Raw genomic sequence first — 22,994 nt, 5'->3', positions numbered from 1 at the left:
TAAAAGATAATATTTATATGTTAAGAAAAAGAAGCCATAAGATCTTTGGTGTTACAATACAGGGTGATTGATTCAATTGGTAACTTAAAGCTGAAGTCCGATTGCAAAACTACAGAAATAATTAAATAGAAAAAATTAACGCCCTAAATAATCGCCATTCTCGTATAAAATCTGTAAAACGTTATAACTTAACCATCAGTATTTACAACTAGTACTGGAGTAATATGAACCGAGAACCAAGCATGACCAGTAATTACCGAGCCTTGAAGTCGTCGCCGCCATCTTGGATTTGTGATGTCATACCGAAAGCAGCAATCGTGCCAAGATCGTAACTCAATTAGGCCTTTTCCAAAGAATGTTGCCGCCATCGTAATGATTATTGACAGACTTCGATAATAAAAACACCGTAGATTACAAAATGACGAGCAGTTCGACTTCGGAAAAAGCAACGGACAATTCGTGAGAGCATGACCGTCTGTTGGGGTTCTCAGGCCCCGGCAGCAACTTCGTGAGCTTTGGCAAAACCTTTGGCATGCAAACGAATTGCCGAAAGACCTTTGCGAAGGTTCATTTTCGTATTTATTGAATTCGTGTCTCCATTTTGTCCTTTATCGTGAGAGCATTTTGTCATGTCGTGCCATCTTCGTCTTTACTTCGTTTATATTAACTTTAGCCTCTTGTGCGTACACAAGATTTTCCAAGTGATCAATGGCCATACCTCTGGTAGTAATTATCGGAAAGCAATACACTTCATACACAATCGGATATTATCTTTAGTCCCGAGAATGTCTACGAGATTTTTCAAAGTGATCAAGGGCCATAACTCCGACAGTAATAATCGGAAATTGTTCAAAAGTCAATAGGCACGATTTGGCAAGATTGCTAACGATGGTCTTATGTGGGGCAAAAAATGGACAACCGAATTCAACACGAAAATGAACCTTCGCAGGGTCTTTTTGGCATTCCAAATCTTGGCCATCGCTCACGAAATTGCTGCCGGAGTCCGAGAAACTCAACAGGCGGTCATACGATTGCTTAAAATGCCCTCACGAATGCTCGCATGATTTTTACGATCAAAGCCGAATTTGAACATTTAAGTTATCGTGTATCCATCTGGTGTCAATTTCGGGACAGCGTGACGACCGCATAACAAATGTACAGACACTGACTGAAGACAGCAGATCAACCCGGATAGATGAACCTTCATATACTACTATTATATTAGCGAATTATTGAAATAGAATTGAAACATATGTTAGTCCCAAAATAACCTTGGGTGTGTCTATTGGAGATTAAAATCACAACCTGCTGCTATGACACCATCTATTGTATATTTCAGATGTTATTCACAGGGTACAACAGAAACAAAACATGGTTGATACATGATATGTATTGTAATGTTCACCATTATACCAGTGAACAGGCTACAGTTATAACAAAAAATAAATTAACACCCAAGTTCGACAAACTATATATTACATGCTTCTTCCCTACAACCCAGTTCAACAAACTATCTAAGTCTCTTCTTAATACAATAAAGTCAAGGCTAATTAATTGTGTTGTTCTGATAACCCGCCCGAATACCCGTTTTCCTTCTACTAATTACACACTTCTAAAATTATATGGTCAAATTTAGTGAGGAGACACAAAGTCGATCTATACAATTAGTAAACTAATATGATGTCAAACTTATTTTTAACAAAAATCCAAAGGTATGCTTTCAAATATTTATGCCATAAAAAATCACCAACCTTATTGGAATAGGTCTTTTCGTGACCTGTTAATGTAGGGCAAAATGGAGAAATAAAATGCCAAGAATGAATAACGAGTCGTTAACTAAACTGAATATGACTAATAATTAAGACCTATTATTATTATTATCAAGTTTTCCTACACCCGGCGATTGTGCAATATATATTTTAATCAATAAAGATTTATTAAATGTGTCTAAATCCCTAACCCAGTTCAACAAACAATCTAATACATGTCTCATTTCTTCCCTACAAGTTTCTTAAACAGGAATTTAGCAAACTATATAATATCTTCTTTCAAGGGCAATTTGCAATTGATGTAACGGGTATGTAATAAACACTATTACATATTGTACAGAACACAATTACTATTTTAATTATAGCGACCTTTTTCATAAACATCACCCTTTACATAGCACAATATTATATACCGAACTGTTGTTCATAAACATTACACTTTACATAGTACAATATTATATACCGTACTGTTGTTCATAAACATCACACTTTACATAGTACAATTAGTATATAGTTCACCACACTTCACATAGCATTATATTATATACCGTACTGTTGTTTATAAAAACCACACTTTACATAACACAATATTATAATATTATATACCGTACTATTCTTCATAAACATCACACTTTACATAACACAATATTATAATATTATATACCGTACTATTCTTCATAAACATCACACTTTACATAGCACAATATTATAAACCGTACTGTTGTTCATAAACACCACACTTTACATAGCCCAATATTATAATATTATATACCGTACTATTGTTCATAAACATCACACTTTATATAGCACAATATTATATATACCGTACTGTTGTTCATAAACACCACACTTTACATAGCATAATATCGTTTATCACCCAGTAATACACTCTACAGTAGATATCGCTTGCGTGATAACTTTCATAATCAATAACTTATACACATTGTCTGAAGTATAAGATCTATTGGACCAACAACTGCTCAATGAAGGTTTGTACTTAATCACATTCTGGTACCACGAGGCCTGGGAAAGTATGTTACAGATACAGATAAAGAAAACATGTGATTGCAGTACATGGTATCTATAATTGTTATTGCAATATATTTTTATATCCACCGATGTTATTACCTCGTTGGTTGTGTATCACAGAATCGTCTTAAATTTACTTCACTGTCCGCTCAGGTAAAATCCTAACGTTTGTTTGTTTTTTACGAGTACGGTTTCAACCAGAGTATGTGTAAATATGCTGTTCTGAAAATATTCACCAAACCATTGCACATGTGACGATAGACGCATAACGTATCCTCTGTTAATTTCAAAACAGCAAAATCTTATTTCATTTCACATACAAGTATTTATCACCCAATAATACATTCTATAATAGATATCGCTTGTGTGATAAATTTCATAATCTACTGCGATATTACATGAATTTGATTGGTCAGTTGAAAAGGAACTCCTTTTTTTATTTCCAAATAACAGATCATTTTTTTATTAAAAGTAACTTCTTTTTTTATTATTAAAAATGAACTATTTTTATTTAATTGGCCGCGAAGGAAACACTGGGTCAATATAAAGGACTTTGCAATGGTTGAATTGCTGTCAAAAAATGATGTATCACTACTCCGTAATGTAATAAGGTGCAGTGAAAGTGAAATATATAGTAAAGAGCCTTGGTTTTGTTTTTCTTTATCGACTTGTGTTGATGTTTTTTGATATCAAAAACGACTCGTAGGAGATTCTCCATCTAAGATTATTAGAGATATGGCCTTTTATATTGATGACACGGATCGTCATATGTCATAGTCAGGTCAAAATAAAATACAGTCCACCCCCCCCCCCCCCCAACAATTGCTACAAAAGGTTTCCCAACTGATTCTGGTAGGGTTTAGTGTACTGTATAACATACTAAAAGTTTACCAAAGTAGGACCCCCGAAAAAGTGTGTTTTTTAATTCAAGATGGTGCCAAAGATGACCACCGAAACGTCTTAATGTAACTATCAACTCAAATTTGAGCTTCCTGGGGACTATTCCTAGGTTTTGCGGGGCAAAGAACACATTAAGATCATTAAAATTATGTTGGTCTATGTCAAAAATGGCGCGCCAACGCCTCCAAATGAACGCAAATCCATAACTATTGACTCAAATTTGATGAGTAGCCCTGTCCATATATATTGTTATAATCATTACAATTAAAGCAAGATAGTGAATTAATATATTATACAGTATAATTTAAATACGTAGATACATACCAGATAATAACTAAATTAAAAATCATATCAAAGTAGCTGTGAATAAAAAAAATACCAAAGGATTCACATTTTAAAAAATGGGTAACAATTTATGGCCCACGCTATATAACATTACAATTATTTATTCAATTCCAGTGGATCAAGTGGTGGTGATCATAATTGGTTTGAATGGGAGCTGATTGCACTGGGACGCATGTCATGCCTAAATCCGGTCTATGTAAGCCAGGGCCCAATCAGCCACATACCAACAGTTTCTTCCCCTTTCATCCCATTAATTTAAAAATTTAATTTTGTTTTATTTCTTCGGTTGTTTTCTCCACATCATCGTGGTCAAAATAATTTCTTAATAAGCCATGTCGGTAATGTGCATATTGTCATTGTTCACTTTGACCTCTATTAGACAACCACTCAAATATCTGCATATCTAAAGCCTTTTGTGCATCCAATTTTCTGTACACAGGGCTTTTGATTGGTAGGTTGATCTGGAGTCGAGCGAAAGATAAACAATTCAACCCCAAATAAATAGATGGCTCTCATAACATATCGTAATATTGTTAATCTTTACGATGCAATAATAAAAAGTCATAACATTTGATATATTATATAATAAAAACTAATAGACTGTAATAATAACTAATAGTCAAGTAAAGTTTTTACAGCCTAATTTACACACTTCTTCATAATTACGATATCTTGTATAGTAATGCACATACAATCCCACAATAACTAATATAGGAGTTATGGTTTAGACCTGAATGTCCGAAGTCTACAGAGTAGATGATAATCTCTACTGTAAAAATAAATATAAATCTTGACCACTTGGATTTCAACGCGTTTGTAAAACTTGTCCAAACCGGCCTAGTTTTAAGTTGGTCAAATTTACCGCCAGTAGCATCTTTGTTAGAACATTCTTGTCAGTCAAAAGTTGGATTTGAGTCCAAGGTTTCTGTTCCTCTCAGGGTCCATGTTCCATGTCAAAGACTGCATAACCTTTTTAACAGATCACTTACAAACATTTATTTTTACAGACATTGCAATAATTTTTGGCTTCGGTCAGGTAAAAAATAGGCCCATCGAAAGATTTTACCAAACACTTATAGGTGGCGCTGGTTTGTTTATTTTGCCTGCATTGCACACACGACATTTGACGCATAACCGCTTCCTTTTGTAATTGCTAGCTTGTTTATTTTGCCTGCATTGCTAACAGGACCTTTGACGCATAACTTATTCTGTGTTAGTTTCAAAATAAACTAAACAAGAAATATATTTGATATACAAATAACCAAGTTCTATTTGTTTTTGACTGAACTAACATATTTATGGTATGGATATGTCCTGGTATCTTGATAACACCGATCAACTGAACTATGTTCTGTAATATAAATATCAGTATCGTTCTATGTTCTTTATTTTTACAGAAGCTTGTATACTAAATGTTTTATTGTTATCAATAAACCCGTTCGTCTCATCCTCTAGTTTATTCCACACTCTAAACTTACAACTACCCCATCCATAACCACCGGGTTTAAATGTCTGTATATCTCGAAGCACTAACGATTTACTTAAATCGTTTATATTTAATAGTTTTAGTGTAAAACTAGCTGTAACAGTTTTAACTGTTTTATCTTCTACTCTCCTCAACCACACGTAACACCCTAATCCTGATGTATCTGTTTGGTGTCTAACAAATACATGCCATATCATTCCTTGTATTATTACATCATCACCATAGTAGTTCTCATCTGTTTTCACTATCTGATTCAAACTAAAACTAGACGTCCAGGTTGGTGAGTCCATTGTTTGGACCTCACCCAGTAACCGTTTTAAAGTATTACCATCTATATTCACCATAGGATAATATACATATTTAACTGTGGGTATATCTAAAGTAGTTGACCTGCTATTTTCAGCCAGTGTTTGTACATTGGTTAACGCATCTACAACTTTAACAGTAGATTTGCCATTCAGCACATCATTTATATATTTAAAACTGGTCTGTAGCGAACTCTTGAATATAGTCATGTCTTCGTGTAATGTCTGTAACTTTTTACTTTCTTCATCACGAATTTTATTCATTTCACATTTTATATCAATGCCATGTTTTTTGATTTTGTCACAAACTCTTTGAACCTGTTGATCAATATTATCACAGGCCTTTTTAGCTTGGTTCTTGATATCTGATATTTGATTGGTTAATAGTTCACAGTGTTTCTCGAGTTCATCAATCTTCCCTTCTAACTCTCCCTTTATAATATTTAATTTTCCTCTGACTTCTTGGTCTATTTCAGTAAGGTCAGTTTTTGAGTGAGTTGTATGATCTAATATAACACAGCTACCACAAACAGCAACAGAACAATCACGACAATAAAATTCTATTTCTTTTGTCTTGTGTCTCCGACAGAAATGATTTTGTGTTTTATCTTTTGGTTGGATGTAAAAGTTGGTTGAAAAGCCACTTGCACCACCATCAGGTACTTGAATCTGTGTTCTACAATTAGGACAATTAAACTTGTTGAGATGTGAATGTGCTTTGATATAGTCGTCTATACAGTGTTGACAAAACGTGTGAAAACATGGCAGTATTTTAGGTTTAGTAAAATCCTCTAAACAGATGCTACAGCTATGTGTTTCATCAACCCCTTCCGCCATCTTTGCCATAAAACACTGTTAGACACAGTCCAAGTAAAAACCACACTAATTATGTGCACACATTGTGTTTATTGAGTTCACAGACAATATCCAGTTTCTACAGAGTATAGGTTAAAATTACATCAATATTCACACATTCTATTTATTTATATTGTTTTACATAACATTTCACATTACAGAAGTAAAACAGCCATTTGTACAAGTACATGTTGTAACGCACGACTAAACATAAATATGCTTTTATATATACCTTTCTTATATGCTTTTATCTTTCTATAACTGTTTGTTTAAAGTTCGGGGTCTTGAAGGGCGGATCCTGTACAAGTGGTGTGCACTAGAATATAACGTTAGTATATGGAGTCCTTGTGTAACATTTCACGATTGAGCACATAAAACAACAGAATTTATATTGAAAACAATCACTGTTTCATATACACATAGCACAACGTTTCGACATGAGTTCTCTTATCGTTTTCAAGCAGATTTGTCACTGCCAAATTGATATGGAAACATTTAATTGTATTATTTTTTTTCAATCTTATGTAAATATAGATATTATAAATTTGTACAGAATCGACAAATAAATTGCAGATTGATTTGTATATTTCCTTATAATGAAAACATGCAAATAAAGTAACAAAAGTTGTACACTATGAATTAGCAGAAATATGTTAATCGGTGTGTATTAATAATAGAGATCGCTGTCGGATGGATCAGTTTTTGTATGTAAAGGTTCAGTGAATGATTAAAATAGCCTGATAGTGACCTCGTACGTGGCCATTTCTTACAAAGGAAAATGATTACCGATTAAAATATTGTGTGATCGCTATTGACATCGGTACAGAGCTAATGTATGGGAAGTAAATAAGAAATAAACACGAATAACGCTCGTTCTTTAACACCAGTTGGAGCGACCGATTGGGGCAAGATCAGTAAAATATGCACCTGGATTGGGATTTAATTGAACGATGGGGTGCGAGAACAATAACGCGCCTGAAATATGAAGACCCCCCCCCCACCCTAAAAAGGAGAAATAGTTAAGCAAATTGAGTCTGTCCTGTCTATCTCCATACACTTCTATTTCATGTAAAGAACAGAACTGAATGTAGTCAATTAGGCAGTTTATCTTCAATTTGACTAGCATATCAGCCAAAGAAATGCATTGTCCGAATTTCAACAATTTCATACTCAAGGTTACTTGGCTGTCTTTTTCCCCAGATCCGCTTTTTCCCGTCGGACTCCCCAAAAATTTTCACAGCCCACGGACCCGTGGCTGAGAAATCACAAACGTAGAGTGGGTCTCACAAGGGATTGGTCTATTGCCCAAATCCCGGTTTACAATATTACTGAATAAAAAAATGTTTATAAAGATATTCCAATTGTAATGCACAATACCCTTTCAATATTTTTACAGGTTCAATAGAAATTCATTGTCCTAATATTTGCACAATATATATACAAAGTTCTATAGAAAATCATTGACTTAATATTTGTTTATGGCATGAGAAAGTTTCCTGTATTGAAGGTAATACTAATCACGTGACATGAGGTATACAACAAACACGCTTTAGAAAGACTTTATTGAATTAAAAATTGAATTAAAAGGAAAATAATTCTTTTCGAATAGAATTTATTTTATATTCTGTGAACGGAAAAAAAGACATTAGCAAAATAATGAGATTCAAGGGCGGATCCAGAAACCATGGATGAGGGTTGGGGGGGGGGTAACCTGGTATCATGATATATATGTTTATCAAGGATCAGTTCAGGTTGTTGTATATTACACCAGAATTCGCTTATACTGCTACAGATGTTCTCAATGATCATCAGAATAAAATAGGAAAGACCCCAAAATTCAATTGGTTGATTGTCATATGATTAAGAATCAAATATCTATGTTTGATAATATTCAATCTTGGATTCAGTCAGGTTAAAAAGAGGCCCATCAAAATATTTTATCGAGCAATTATAGGTGGCGCTGGCTTGTTTATTTTGTCTGACTAAAATTTCACACACGAGCTTTGCACAAACGACCTTTGATGCACAACTTATTCTGTTAGTAAATGCAGGAGGACCACACTACACACTAAACAAAATCGACAAAACAAACCTGCGGACATGATAAACTACAGACATTACAAAAAATAAACAACAAATATCAAATCAAGTGAATGGATCCAGGGACCAGTTGTAAGCTAAACAGTAAAATCCAAATTGTGGCAAAAAGTCAAATCCAAATATCAGATCTGAACTGGACAAACAAATCACCAACCGTCATTTTGTATATAGGTGCCCACCATTTATAATATTTATGATTATTGACATTATATTTACCTGTAAACAATTGTTGCCATGGACAACAATTAAATATGTATTCAAGAGAACTAATAATGTCATTTAGCTATTATTTTATTGTTTGATTAAAATGAAATGCAATAGTTTAAAGTAAATTTTGGAGCGAGCATTTCACTTAATCGGATCTTTGTAAATACTGAACGGAATTAATTATTTTTTACTAATATTGAACGTGAAGTTTGCAAGAAATGCCGGTATCCCTCGAATCACGCTCAGAGATTTTAATATTATATAACTACAATGATATCCCGGATTCGATCCCGACGTTGGCCGCGAAGGACCCTCGGGATTTTCCAGTGTGGTTCACCTTTGCCAGTGACGAGGGACAAAAACGATGCCTAATCGTTCGGATGGGACGAAAAACCGAGGTTTCGTGTACCCTTTGTTGTGAACGTAAAAGAACCCTTGACAGTTGGTATACAATTGCAGTCCGGGCGAAACTCCCCCATAGCCCGGTAGGTACAGTAAGTAGGACGTTAAACCCGATTTCATTTCAGTTAAAGATAGATTAGGTAAGATAAGTTCTCGCTATAATAGTTAAAAATACATAATGAAAAATTGAATTTCATTAAAAATATTGTTTCATTCTGAGCGGATTTTTCGTCGTTTGCAGACAGTGTAGTCTCGATTGTCATTGATACCGTTGTTACGATAATAATCAGTGTCTCGGTTATACATTTGTATTTAATCATTCAAATCTGTTCAAAATCAAAATCAAAACTAAATGTCTAGTTAATGATTTATATAATATTTAAAAACAAATGCAAGATCTGCATTAGGCAGATTTATCTCTTTAATCATTATAATGTCATGTCAACATTGTTATTCAGGTGGGTTGTGTGGTCGAATCTTCAAGTTGGTCTTGGTGTTTTATAAAGTTTATTGTTATATTATTCGAGAAACCGCTATTCAATATCACATGTTTAATTGTTTGTATTGTAGTAGGGTGAATTTGGACTCAATAGTAAATGTTTAATACGTCGTGCTAATCCACGCAGTATTACTCAATTCAGTAAACTATATTTTAATGGATCTTAATCCACCTTAATTAGCCCCCATTTATATCTATTTCATATTGTCTTATATATTTGCGTAATCACCTGTCTCCAGTATTCTTTGTTTTACACCTTAAATTGAGCTTATAAATTATAATTAACGTCTATGGGCTATAGCATTTCAAGTACCATGGTATATTGTTGTTTAGATGATAGATCTATAGGCGATGCATGGAGATCCTTACACCAACGACGTCTTGCCTGAATGTGATGATCTCTCAAACAAGGGATCACGCGAGCACGTCGGGCGCGAAGGTGACCCCTATGCAGTCGATTCCGAATCGTCTGGCCACTCACTCTCACACCAGAGTCTGTTTGAAGACGAGCGCTGATCTGATTTGCTGTGATGACACGATTTCTCAAGGCCAAGGTACGGATAAATCGATCCTGGGCTTGAGTTGTCGACCTGAGCGTGGTCTGTCCTGTACAGATTGTGTATCACGGTATCTGGACCATAGCCTGCTTATGACAGACTGAGAAACATCCATCGTCCGCGCCACAACCGCCTGTGTTGTGCCGATCTGTAGCATGCCAAGGGCACGTAACCTTTCATTTTGGGTAAGCCGACGCATATCAAAATTTGTTTTCTGGTCACTAAAACAATTAAACTGATGTTTCCACCCTGGAATTCAATGCCACAATGACTGTAACATTCAAAGTCAGAGTCGTGCAAATCTTGGGTTGGACCCCCATGATGATCCCAAGCATCACATGCATTCCATGCGGTAGCTATTGGTGCGTTTGGGCGTCACATGTAACTGGAAATGTTTCTTCTGTTAGGTTCTATAGTGACTTTTTTCGTAGTCATTTGCATATTTTAGTATTATGCCCCCAAAATCAAATATCCCCTACTTTTTTTGAATAGTATTAAAATCTTTGAGCGTGATTCGAGGGATAACGGCATTTCTTGCAAACTTCACGTTCAATATTAGTAAAAAATAATTAATTCCGTTCAGTATTTACAAAGATCCCATTAAGTGAAATGCTCGCTCCAAAATTTACTTTAAACTATTGCATTTCATTTTAATCAAACAATAAAAAAATAGCTAAATGACATTATTAGTTCTCTTGAATACATATTTAATTGTTGTCCATGGCAACAATTGTTTACAGGTAAATATAATGTCAATAATCATAAATATTATAAATGGTGGGCACCTATATACAAAATGACATTATTAGTTCTCTTGAATACATATTATATATTACACTTCAATTTTGATAACAGTAATCAGTAAAGACCTTATAAAATTACTTACTAACCCTAACTATTGCGTGTGATGAATATTATTCACAGGGTACAATAGGAACAAAAAAGTGGTTGATACATGATATGTATTGTAATATTCACCAATACATCAATGTACAGTTATAACAAATAATAACTTAACAAATTAAAAATACAAATCAATACAATAATAGTACTCCCCTCCTCTCTACAATCCAACTCTACAAACTTTCTAAGTCTTTTCTCTACAACCCATTTCAACAAACTACCCACGCCTCTTCTCTACAATTCAGTTCAACAATCTTCTTTGAAAGGCAATAACCAATATATTTGCATATATGTTCTAGAATTGTGAACATTTGAATTAATTTCTTGGGTATTTCAGGTCATTGCTGGAGAGGATCAGAAATGGGACAGAATCTAGAGATCTGCCTGTCAATTATTATCGACTAATGATGATTATAAAGAATTTCCTTGGCCTCGATTTATTGTAGACTAATGATGACCATATACAGGTAAATTTTTCGTTAAACACCTTGATAACAACTAATGGCAAACATAAAGTCTTTAAACTGTTAGAATTTATAAATTACTACAAATAAATTTTAAAAAGGCTGATAAATGACGACGACACATTATATAGTCTGTTATAGGCTTATTACCACTTTACCTTCTTGTTAATGGATCAATTCATATCAGGGTTTTTACCATTTTTTTTAAATGTTTCTCGTCAAAACAAGTTTTCTCCCATAAAAAAGCTAACTCAGTTGTAGTATTATCTATATATATATTTGAGATTGTCGTTTGTCTGTCTGTCTGTCTTTTCGGGGTTGGCGGCTACACTAGGTCTGCCCCGAGTCTGAAATTTGGGGTATATGGGTAACTCGGATCGGGGAGTAACATAGGTCAGGTGGCGTTAGTCTACCACTTCCGGTTTCGGAGTTATGACCCCCGAGCGACGCCGGTCTGTTTGGGGTTGGCGGCTACACTAGGACTGCCCCGAGACTGAAATTTGGGGTATAGGGGTAACTCGGACCGGGGAGTAACATAGGCCAGGTGGCGTTAGTCTACCACTTCCGGTTTCGGAGTTATGACCCCCGAGCGAAATCTGTCTGTTCGGGGTTGGCGGCTACATCTGCCCCGAGTCTGAAATTTGGGGTATAGAGGTAGCTCGGACCGGGGAGTAACATAGGCCAGGTGGCGTAAGTCTACCACTTCCGGTTTCGGAGTTATGACCCCCGAGCGAAGCCGGTCTGTTCGGGGTTGGCGGCTACACTAGGTCTGTCCCGAGTCTGAAATTTGGGGTAATGGGGTAGCTCGGACCGAGGAGTAACATAGGCCAGGTGGCGTTAGTCTACCACTTCCGGTTTCGGAGTTATGACCCCCGAGCGAAGCCGGGTATCCTGCTAGTAGTGTCCATAAAAGACGATTTAAATAAAGGTAGATATAAAAGGATATAGTCGTGCATTATAACCTGTACAATAGTTTAGTCGATCGTAATAACCTGTACACGTCACAATACTGAAATGTAGCCGTAGCAAAAGTGTTTATGTTTATTAATGTGGTATAAACTGCATATGTCACAATACAGAAATCTAGGACAATTGGCTGATATACTTTCGTGGTGATGGCTCATTCATATCAAATATCATGTTCTATTCGGTGTAGTATTCTATTGTGCCATTAAAATGCTATTGTTATAAAGATACATATAAAAGCATATTTTGTTCAGTCGTGCGTTATAACCTGTATATATCACAATATTGAAATCGAGGATAAGTATTACTTCTGTAATCTCAACTGTTCTATATTTTAATAATATGTGGATATTGCTATAATTTAACATGAACTCTGTTCAAACTGGATATTCTCTGATAACTCAATTATTAAATATAATTGCTGTAGTTTTTACAAGGACTGTGTCTAACTGTTTTGAGAAGTAACTGTAAAAATGGCGGAGGTAAGCGATGATACACATAGCTGTAGCATCTGTTTAGAGGATTTTACTAAACCTAAAATACTGCCATGTTTTCACACGTTTTGTGAACATTGTATAGACGACCATATCAAGACACATTCACATCTCAACAAGTTTAATTGTCCTAATTGTAGAACAGAGATTCAAGAACCTGATGGTGGTGCAAGTGGGTTTTCAACAAACTTTTACATCCAACCGAAAAGTAAAACGGAAAAACATTTCTGTCGGAGACACAAGACAAAAGAAATAGAATTTTATTGTCGTGATTGTTCTGTTGCTGTTTGTAGTAGCTGTGTTATATTGGATCATACAACTCACTCAAAAACTGACCTTACTGAAGTAGACCAAGAAATCAGAGGAAAATTAAATATTATAAAGGGGGAGTTAGAAGGGAAGATTGATGAACTCGATAAACGCTGTGAATCTTTAACCAATCAAATATCTGATATCAAAAATCAAGCTAAAACAGCCTGTGAGAATGTTGAACAACAGGTTCAAAGAGTGTGTGAAGAAGTAAAAAAATATGGCAGTGATATAAAATGTGAAATGAATAAAATTCGTGATAAAGAAAGTAACCAGTTACAGACATTACATGAAGATATGACCATGTTGAAAAGTTCGCTACAGGCCAGTGTTAAATATATAAATGATGTGCTGAATGGTAAATCTACTGTTCCAGTTGTAGATGCTTTAACCAATGTACAAACACTGGGTGAAGACAGCAGAACATTCAGTTTAGATATACCCCCAGTAAGATATGTCTATTATCCTATGGTAGATATAGATGTTAAAACTTTACAACTACTACTAGGTCAATTAGAAATAATGGAGTCACCAACCTGGACCTTTAGTTTTAGTTTGAACCGTATAGTGAAAACAGATGAGAACTATTTAAGTGATGATATAATGATACAAGGAATGTCATGGTGTGTAGGTGTTAAACATCAAACAGATACATCAGGATTAGTGTGTTACCTGGGTCTGATGGGATTAGAAGATAAAACAGTTAAAACCGTTACAGCTAGTTTTACACTAAAACTATTAAATATAAACGATGTGAGTAAATCTATAGTTAAACGACATACAGCTACATTTATACCTGGTGGTAATGGATGGGGTAATTGCTTGATAAGGTGGAACAAACTACAGGATGTAAATAACGGGTATATAAACAAGAATAGGACATTTAATATACAGGTCATTGTACAAATAAACAACATAGAACGATCCTGACATTACAGTATATTACGGTCCGTGTAAGCATAATACAAGAACATAATGTTCAATATGAAACCAATGCGAATGGATTATGGTTGCTTACGTGTGAAATGAAAAAGATTTTAATGTTGCGTTTGTATTAAAACTATCACAGGGTATATTATGTGTCAATGGTTTTGTGTGTATGACGGGGGATTTGAGTCAAAAGTCAGTGCACTATTGTTAGTGCTTTTACATCTCTAATGCTGCAAATGCTGAATGTCATGTGTAAATTACACTAAGTCAAATGTAAACAATCTTGTAATACTGACAAATACAAAGGTTTTATGTTCTGTGTAACACTATTAGCACTATTACATTTTGTGATGTAAACAATTCAATAAAACTTAATTTATTTAATATTTTTTTGCTTTCACACTTTTGTAATCTACCTTTTGTCATTCAACATTTCATATTAGATTTTATAAAATTTCAATTACATGCCTAACGTAAGTGACCCAGAATTATAAACTTTGAACTCTGACATCTTCTTATTTGTCACTCGCACAATGTATTTTCTCCTTCAACATTTGTCGTTTGCATCGTAACACAGAACATGACACCATTTTTTCCCGAAATCAACCTGGCATATAATAAGTCAGCGTACAATAAGTCGGCTTACCATACAATCAGGCAAACCGACCAATAGTGAATATTACAATCACTGAGAGGAATGACGACGGTGAAAGTTAATTAGTTAGCTTTTTTCCTTCTGCAAATTAAATTATAGAAATTTTTTTTTGAAGCATTGGAAAACCAAATAAAGGTGTTTGAAGTATATTTGGATATAAAATATTTCTTATTTAGTGTAAATGGGTATATACAATGAGTAAAAGGCACCATTCTGCAATGACCAGTTTACGTTACTACTCTTATAGAACTATTACACTTGCCATCGAGCCCATGATAGATGCCGTGTAATGTGACGTCACATGTAGAAGGCATTTGAAAATATAATGGGGAATCAAGCTAGCAAACATTAAGAAATTCGCTGGATGACCGTGACTTCAGTGAAATCACGTGCTTGGTATGGATACTCCGCCCCTTCGATAAATAAAATAAATTGAAAGTAGTCCATTTTTAGTAATTAAGTTATTGTCTGGTAGCGACAGCGGGGACGAATTGTTAACGCGTGTGCGTTTGATCACAAGGTATATCAATGAGTCAAGTGGTGTGGTTTCGATTTCCCGCTTGTACGTGAAAAGGATTGAGGTCGCCTGTAAATTCCTGGATTATAGCTCCTGATTGTACGAAAAATGGCGTTTTAACTTGTGAACCCTCTAGAGGTCACATTTTTTATCCGATTTAAAAAAGCCGTTTTAATATATCACCTTTACACCCTAATGACGGTTAAATTCGAATGTCGTGAAAATCGGAACGAACTGCTAGACAAAATGGCCGCTCCTTATACGCAAATAGTATAAAAGTATCTAATACCAAGGTTATGGACCGTCTAGAGGTTACAACTTTTATCACATTTTTACGAGACCTAAAATATGTTTATTATCAAAGATAATGGTCCTTTTCGATTTTCGCGCATAGCGGACGTAACTTTCTGAATTATGACCCCTGATTGTACGAAAAATAGCGTTTTAGCTTTTGGTCCCTCTAGAGGTCACAATTTGTATCCGTTTTTAAAAATATTTAAATATAACCCTGTTATAAATATAATCTTTATTCAAAAAAACCCAAAACACTTCTGTGAAGTTGCATGAATGGTATTAACAATATTAAGTTACAATAAATAATACTAAGATATATTTACATTATATATTCACAATGAAAGAAACAATTTGATCATGTACAGGATAATAACCTGGTTATTTAAAATGTCGAAAAATAAGTTTGACAAATTGACATTTATTTACGATTTCCTTATTATTATTTAAATAAGTTGGACATGGTCTATTTAAATATTTTGTAGCAATGTAGTTAATTCTTTCTGTTTGAAAGAATTGACATTCAAAAAGTTAATGATATTCGTCTCCGAAGTTGTTGGAGTTACCAGATGACAAATCCTACCGGAATTATAAAATTAGCAGGTTGGAATAAATAGTTTTTGAATCCAAAAATAGTCTTACAGATACGATAGTTTGCACATTTAGAGCTTTCACTAATTTAGCTATGCCATAGTTGCTGGTATTGATCTCTAAGTCTAGTTTTGAGATTCGATTTCAGCGACTCGATATTAGAATATCACTTGGGTTAATCCATAAGACCTGCCGTCTAACACGCGCTTAATATAACTAACTTAATATAACTATTCATTGACATCATTAGTGCTGAGAATTAATTTATACAACCTACAATCTATTTCGATTTTCAATGGATATAATCAATAATCGCCAAAAACCATGACGTATGGGGCCGACAGTTTAACATTCATGAGAATCTTACCAAAACTTAAGTTGTAGAATTTTTAGGGGATCTGTGTCTGAGTATCCCCCAAACCACAGAACACAAAAGCATGATAGGTATAACTAGGTGATTAATTAAGTATAATACGGTATCTATGGTTAGATTAAGAACTTTGACTTTCCGAATAATATTAAAGATGGCTTTACTTGCTTTACAGTACAGTAATTTCTTTGCTTTGTAAAATTTTCCATTTCCATTATAGTTAAGTACAATTATTATTTATTATTATTATGAACATTTTTATAGCGCACAATTCAGTGGGTGCTCAAATGCGCTTTACAAAACATTATAAATTATCACACATTATAAATTATCACAAAACAGTATCACAGATACACAATATAATCATATATTATTTAGTAAACAACATATTAGGTATAAAACAAAATAACACTAATTCAAGTAAAGAGGTGCAAGACCATTAAGACATTTAAAAACTAAAGCAAGGATTTTATATTGAATTCTAAAATAAATGGGTAGCCAGTGTAACTCAATTAAAATAGGGGTTATGTGCTCTCTAAACTTTGATCTGGTGATAAGCCTTGCTGCACTATTTTGTACCATTTGTAGTTTATTAATTAAAACATCTGGGATTCCTGCTAAAAAGGAGTTGCAATTATCTAATCTTGATTTTACTAGGGAGTTTACGACAGTTTTAATGGCATCAATAGTGAGGGTTGACCTTATTTTACTAATGTTTCTTAGATGGTAATAACAGATTTTACAGATATTGTTAATTTGGGCATTCATAGACATATAATCGTCAAAAAGTACACTAATATTTCGGGCAGATTCAACCGGACAGATAGTATGGGAACCGATTTGTATACTTGTATCACCCCCCGCTTGTGCTTTACTTAAAGAAGATTTTGTTCCTAATAGGAGATATTCAGTTTTATCATCGTTGAGTTTCAGGTATTCGTATTCGAATACAATCTCTATGGTTAATATCATACTTTATAATAGGTTTTTTCCTTATCTTACCCTTGGCGAATACCATAACCTTAGTTTTAGAAGTGTTGATATTTACGTTCCAATAAATACAATAATCACACATAGCATCCATCGGCATAGAGTAGGATAAACAGTTTGAGATATATATATATATCTAGATCCTTTTCTTTACATTTGTGTATTTAGCTCTTCGTACTTATACTGATTTATGTTGCAGTTTGTTCTAGGTCCCCCCTCTCATATTGTTATATCTATGCACCTATAACTGGATAAGTAAGATTCTAAATCTGCTAGGGAGATTGAAAACAATAAAGGGGGTAGATTTTCACCTTGCCAGACACATATCATACAACTGAAGTTCGGAGAAGTTGAATCATTGCATGTGATACACGATTTAGCACGTTTAAACATACTATAGTTAGCATTGAAAAGTTTACCTTTAATTTCAATATTTTACACTTTTCCCCATACATTAATTTTTTATTATAAATTTTAAACTGAGTAAATGGTCCGTTGTTGAAAAGTCTTTTCGTAAGCTTGCCTGTTCAGGGCCCACAAGACCACCCCCAAGAGTTCGTTTATCACTGCTGTAAACGACTTGCCCATACAACCGAGAATAGTAATTCTTCTATAGTTTTCAGCGTTATTTGTGCTACATTTACTTTCGAATATCGGGGATATCCTGCCCATTACCCAAGAGGTGGGTATAAACCCAGTATTCAGAATAACATTTTAAAGGTTCACATAAATTCCTACCATTAACTCTTTTGTGGATTTTATATATTCATTGAGTACATTGTCAACACCACAAGCCTTATTTATTTTGAGGTTATCACAGCAGTTCCTAGTAGAATAAATGTAAAACAAACCCATCGATTTAGATCACTCCGTCCTTTAAAATTGTACCTTTCTTCATGTCCGTCCTCATTATATAACAGCAGCTTTTTTGCAATCCCATATTTCCTCGCAATTCTCCCCTATTATGATTTGCCATCCAGTAATTTTTTGCATCACTATTAAATATTTACAATAGTAATTATTCAAATAATCAATGAAACTTAATTGATTTTAATCAAATGGAAAAAAAAATCATTATTTTGTAGAATTTCTATTTGATTTAATTTATAATCACCTTTATAGTTGTGTATATTACTATTTATACACACACACAGTGTACACTATGCTTTCTATGTATAGAATTCCTCTCCATACAATATACAGGTACACTATAGAATTTGTCTCCATAAAACATACAGGTACACTATTTTTAACATGTATAGAATTATTTCCATACAATGTACAGATACGCTATAGAATTTGTCTCCATATAATATACAGTTACACTATAATTTATTTGCATAGAATTCCTCTCCATACTAAGCGACCCCTCCAATGAGAGTCAACAGCCTTCTGTTTAACAATCACTGATTTAGACAGTTATCAACTTGCCTTCTGTTTGACAATCACTGATTTAGACAGTTATCAACTTGCCTTCTGTTTGACAATCACTGATTTAGACGGTATATCTACCAACTTCAACGGTATAACAGTACTCCTGTCTCTACTGAATGTAAATGTTTTTAAATACAGAGACTTTTATAAACTATATATATTGTCTGAACTTTCTATCACCATGGAAACAAACTGTTAGATTGTGTAGATGAATCGATTGACTGTGATTCATTAGGTCTGTTATCCCTGAAATAAACAATACAATAATTACACACTTCTATCTCTATGACAACTGAAGCCATGGTGTGACACTACAGGGTTACGTCGTGACTATCCTTCGTCACGGCACCAAAAAAAAAACCATTGAAAAACATTGATCTGATATTACTGGGACAGATGTGACTATCTAATCAGGAAATTCCAGAAAACGACCCGTGACACTAGGGTGAAACTTATCTAATCAGGACTTTCACGCTGTGTATATGATCAATTAACTCTGTGTCTTATATCTATGTTTATATATCAAATACAGGAAACTACAACATCTATGATAGTACATTCGGAGTTATTATAATATCTACAGTCTGAGTTTAAAAAGCCTAGAACTCAGACCTAACGGCTGGAACACTACCATGTCTCTATCCCAACCTCGAACCAGAGGCCGAGAGTACGTTCTTCTAAGAATACTAAATAGTGTCTGTTCCCATGCCTCTCGGCAGAGGAGGCTGTGGGTATGATGTTCCCCTAGGAACTCCGAGGGATGTCTCTCCTAGGATCTCTAAATGATGTTTACAGCCTAGCCTCTAAGCCGAGAAAGCTGAAGGGAAATTAAACCCCGCAGTTTCTTGTATAGAATGTATAGATGCGTAAGCTATTAAGGCGAGACAATAACCATTTTTGGGTAAGTGTTTCGTATGGGCACCGTTTTACGTCAACATTATTCTATTTTCTAGTCAATTGGACTAATCTGGGCACAAGATGACTGACCGATAGTACCCTACTTTAAGCAACTGATGGTTGCATAAATTGTCAGTGAGTTAAGCTAAGAAAGTTGAATATTGCAAAATACCTACTTTCTTACCCATTTCACTAACCACTGCAGTGTATTAGACAGAGCACCTTTCATAGAACTAAAATAACCACTACAGTATTACAATGGTAGTCAGGGCTAGAATGCCCCGGACTGAACCGAGCATGGATCTAGTAACATCTTGACTTCTCAGGTGTGGCATTCGAAGCAGACAGAAAACCAAGCTCCACCGCACACTAACACCTTCAGTTCTCAAGGGTGGCATTCGAAGGTGACCGAAAACTTAGGTCCACCGAACACTACCACCTTCACTTCTAAGGTGTGGCATTCGGGGGGTGGGCAGAAACCTAGGTCCACCTAACATTAACATCTTCACTTTTCAAGGGTTTCATTCGAAGAGGACAGAAACCTAGTTCCACCTAACATTTAAAACTTCACTTCTTAAGGGTGGCATTCGGAGGGGAAGAAACCTAGACCCACCTAACATTAACACCTTCATTTCTCAAGGGTTTCATTCGGAGGGAACAGAAATCTAGGTCCACCTAACACCTGCACTTCTCAAGGGTGACATTCGAAGAGGACAGAAACCTAGTTCCACCTAACAATAACACCTTAACTTCGCAAGGGTGGCATTCACGGGGGGAGGGGGGCAGAAACCTAGGTCCACCTAACATTAACACCTTCACTATGGCATTCGAAACGGACAGAAACCTAGATCAACTGAACAGTTGAAAAACAAAAAAAGGAGCCGATTGTAGCGCCATGGTAGTGTGGTCAGACCGGTATGGGCTGATGGAAACATTCACCTGTCAGGAATGCGACATGTCAGACTGAACAGGAAAATATATTTTGTAATTTCGATGGGACAAAACAAAACATGGTCCAGAAATCTAAGCAAAAGCATGGCATATGCCCGTCTTTATTAGCCCAGTCTGTCCAACAACGGTAGGAAGTTAACCCCCATTTCATTTCACAACAGTAGGGCGTTAAACCCCATTTCATTTCATAAATACCTAACATTTTGTATATCTGTTTGAAAACATGACGAATTTAAGAAAGTAGAAGTTGTACCGATATCTGACACTACAACTTGGGAATTGTGTTGTTGTATTGTTAGCATGAGTTTCGTGCGGCATTTAGCAATTCATTAGGATCGTCAAAAAAATTGATGTATTGCAACTCGAAATTTGGCATATCAATATTTTTATTTTACTAACAACAGGACTACACTATACCCAAGTTGTAGTGTGATGTGCCTTTAATTACCTGAATAGCGTTAAAAAGATATGCAGTCTCTTTACTATAATTAACAGGTTTATCAGTCAATACTTCCTTACCAGACCAGTTGTTATTTTACCCAATACTTATACGTGTAACCGGCTTGTTTATTTTGCCTTGTAAATATTTAACACAACACAACTGGATCATTTTGGGGTTGATATTCCCTTTAGAGATCTAACTTTAACATTTTTGTAGTTTGCTATAGACGTTATAGGTAACGTTTAGGTCGGGAGAATTTAACACATGTGTTACATAGTATGAGCGACAGAGATAGGTAAAAGATTAGAATCATCATATGACAGCTTGTGTGATACAATCTCCGATGTCTTTTAATTGACCATACTATTGTTTAATTTATCAATGGCCCAGCGGGTGGCATATCTATAGTGGTCAAGTTAGATAATACGTTGACCAACCTGCTATGTGATTATCGTAAGATAATCTTAAGTTCTTTTGTTCAGTATCATTAATGAATTACCATATTTGAGTATAAATTTTGTTAGGTTTTGGATATTGCACAGACGAGCTTTGATAGCTCACAGAGAAGGGTTTCTTATATATTTAGTATTTTGATACTATTGTGTATGTTAGAATAAAATGTTGAATCCAGACCATCTTATATTTCTGTTAACAGAAACTATGTTATACATGCTGTAGACGTTATAATGAACCTTTAAGACGGAGAATTTAAAACATTTTACATACGTCATCCGGAAAGTTTAAAGGGGGGTGGGGAATTTAATACAATATGGGTACATTGCCCCGAGGACATAAAGCGAACCACAAAGGTTTTAGAGAACGGCCTGGGAGCATTTATGAAAACCTTTAAATTCCGTTGCACAAATCTATTTTAAAACAACCAAAAATAAACTTTTCAGAAATATTTTCTAAAAGCTTTTTAACATCTATATCCACAATAGAATAATGGACATACCTTACCGTGGGAATATCTAAACTGGTTGATCTGAGGTCTTCAGTTAGTTTTTGGACAATGGTTAAAGCATCCACAACTGGAACAGTAGATTTACCATTCAGCACGCCATTTATATATTTAACACAGATCCGTAGCGAACTTTTGAATTGGATCATATCTTCATGCAATGTCTGTAACTTGTTACTTTCTTCATCAGAAATTTTGTTCGCTGCCATGCTTTTTGACTTCTTCACAAACTATCACGGCTTTTTTAGCTTGCTTTTTGATGTCTGATATTTGTTTGGTTAAAGATTTACAGTGGGTCTCGAGTTCATCAACCTACCATTCTAACCCCGCTTTAATAATGTTTAATTTTCCTCTGAATTCTTAATGTACTTCAGT

At 34.8% G+C, this 22,994-nt stretch overlaps 2 protein-coding genes and 1 long non-coding RNA gene across 4 annotated transcripts; 1 reads left to right on the top strand and 2 right to left on the bottom strand.

Moving 5' to 3' along the window:
* Nucleotides 1–3,614: 3,614 nt before the first annotated feature.
* Nucleotides 3,615–6,881, bottom strand: LOC126807954 (tripartite motif-containing protein 2-like). The gene has a single exon (XM_050532949.2). The coding sequence runs from the start codon at nucleotides 6,678–6,680 to the stop codon at nucleotides 5,409–5,411; it is 1,272 nt and encodes a 423-aa protein (XP_050388906.2). The 5' UTR covers nucleotides 6,681–6,881; the 3' UTR covers nucleotides 3,615–5,408.
* A 5,992-nt stretch (nucleotides 6,882–12,873) lies between these two features.
* LOC126807964 (tripartite motif-containing protein 2-like) lies at nucleotides 12,874–14,908 on the top strand. Its single transcript, XM_050532967.2, has one exon. It carries the CDS (start codon nucleotides 13,261–13,263, stop codon nucleotides 14,518–14,520), a length of 1,260 nt encoding a protein of 419 aa, XP_050388924.1. The 5' UTR covers nucleotides 12,874–13,260; the 3' UTR covers nucleotides 14,521–14,908.
* Nucleotides 14,909–16,212: 1,304 nt separating this feature from the next.
* Nucleotides 16,213–22,994, bottom strand: LOC130014367 (uncharacterized). 2 transcript variants are annotated; one of them, XR_008789350.1, is made up of 3 exons: nucleotides 22,614–22,994; nucleotides 21,665–21,792; nucleotides 16,213–19,614 (listed from the first exon to the last, which is right to left on the bottom strand). It is a non-coding gene; the product is annotated as an uncharacterized LOC130014367 (long non-coding RNA). The 2 variants fall into 2 exon arrangements; XR_008789349.1 differs by having other exon boundaries at nucleotides 22,619–22,994.

This window comes from Patella vulgata, chromosome 9, assembly GCF_932274485.2.
Source record: "Patella vulgata chromosome 9, xgPatVulg1.2, whole genome shotgun sequence".
NCBI lineage: Eukaryota > Metazoa > Mollusca > Gastropoda > Patellidae > Patella > Patella vulgata.
Note: the sequence above shows the minus strand (reverse complement) of the source record. Positions and strands in the feature narration are given on the sequence as shown.

Excerpts from the sequence above, each read along its gene's own strand:
- LOC126807954 (XM_050532949.2), bottom strand. The coding sequence starts at position 6,680 with ATGGCAAAGATGGCGGAAGGGGTTGATGAAACACATAGCTGTAGCATC.
- LOC126807964 (XM_050532967.2), top strand. The coding sequence starts at position 13,261 with ATGGCGGAGGTAAGCGATGATACACATAGCTGTAGCATCTGTTTAGAG.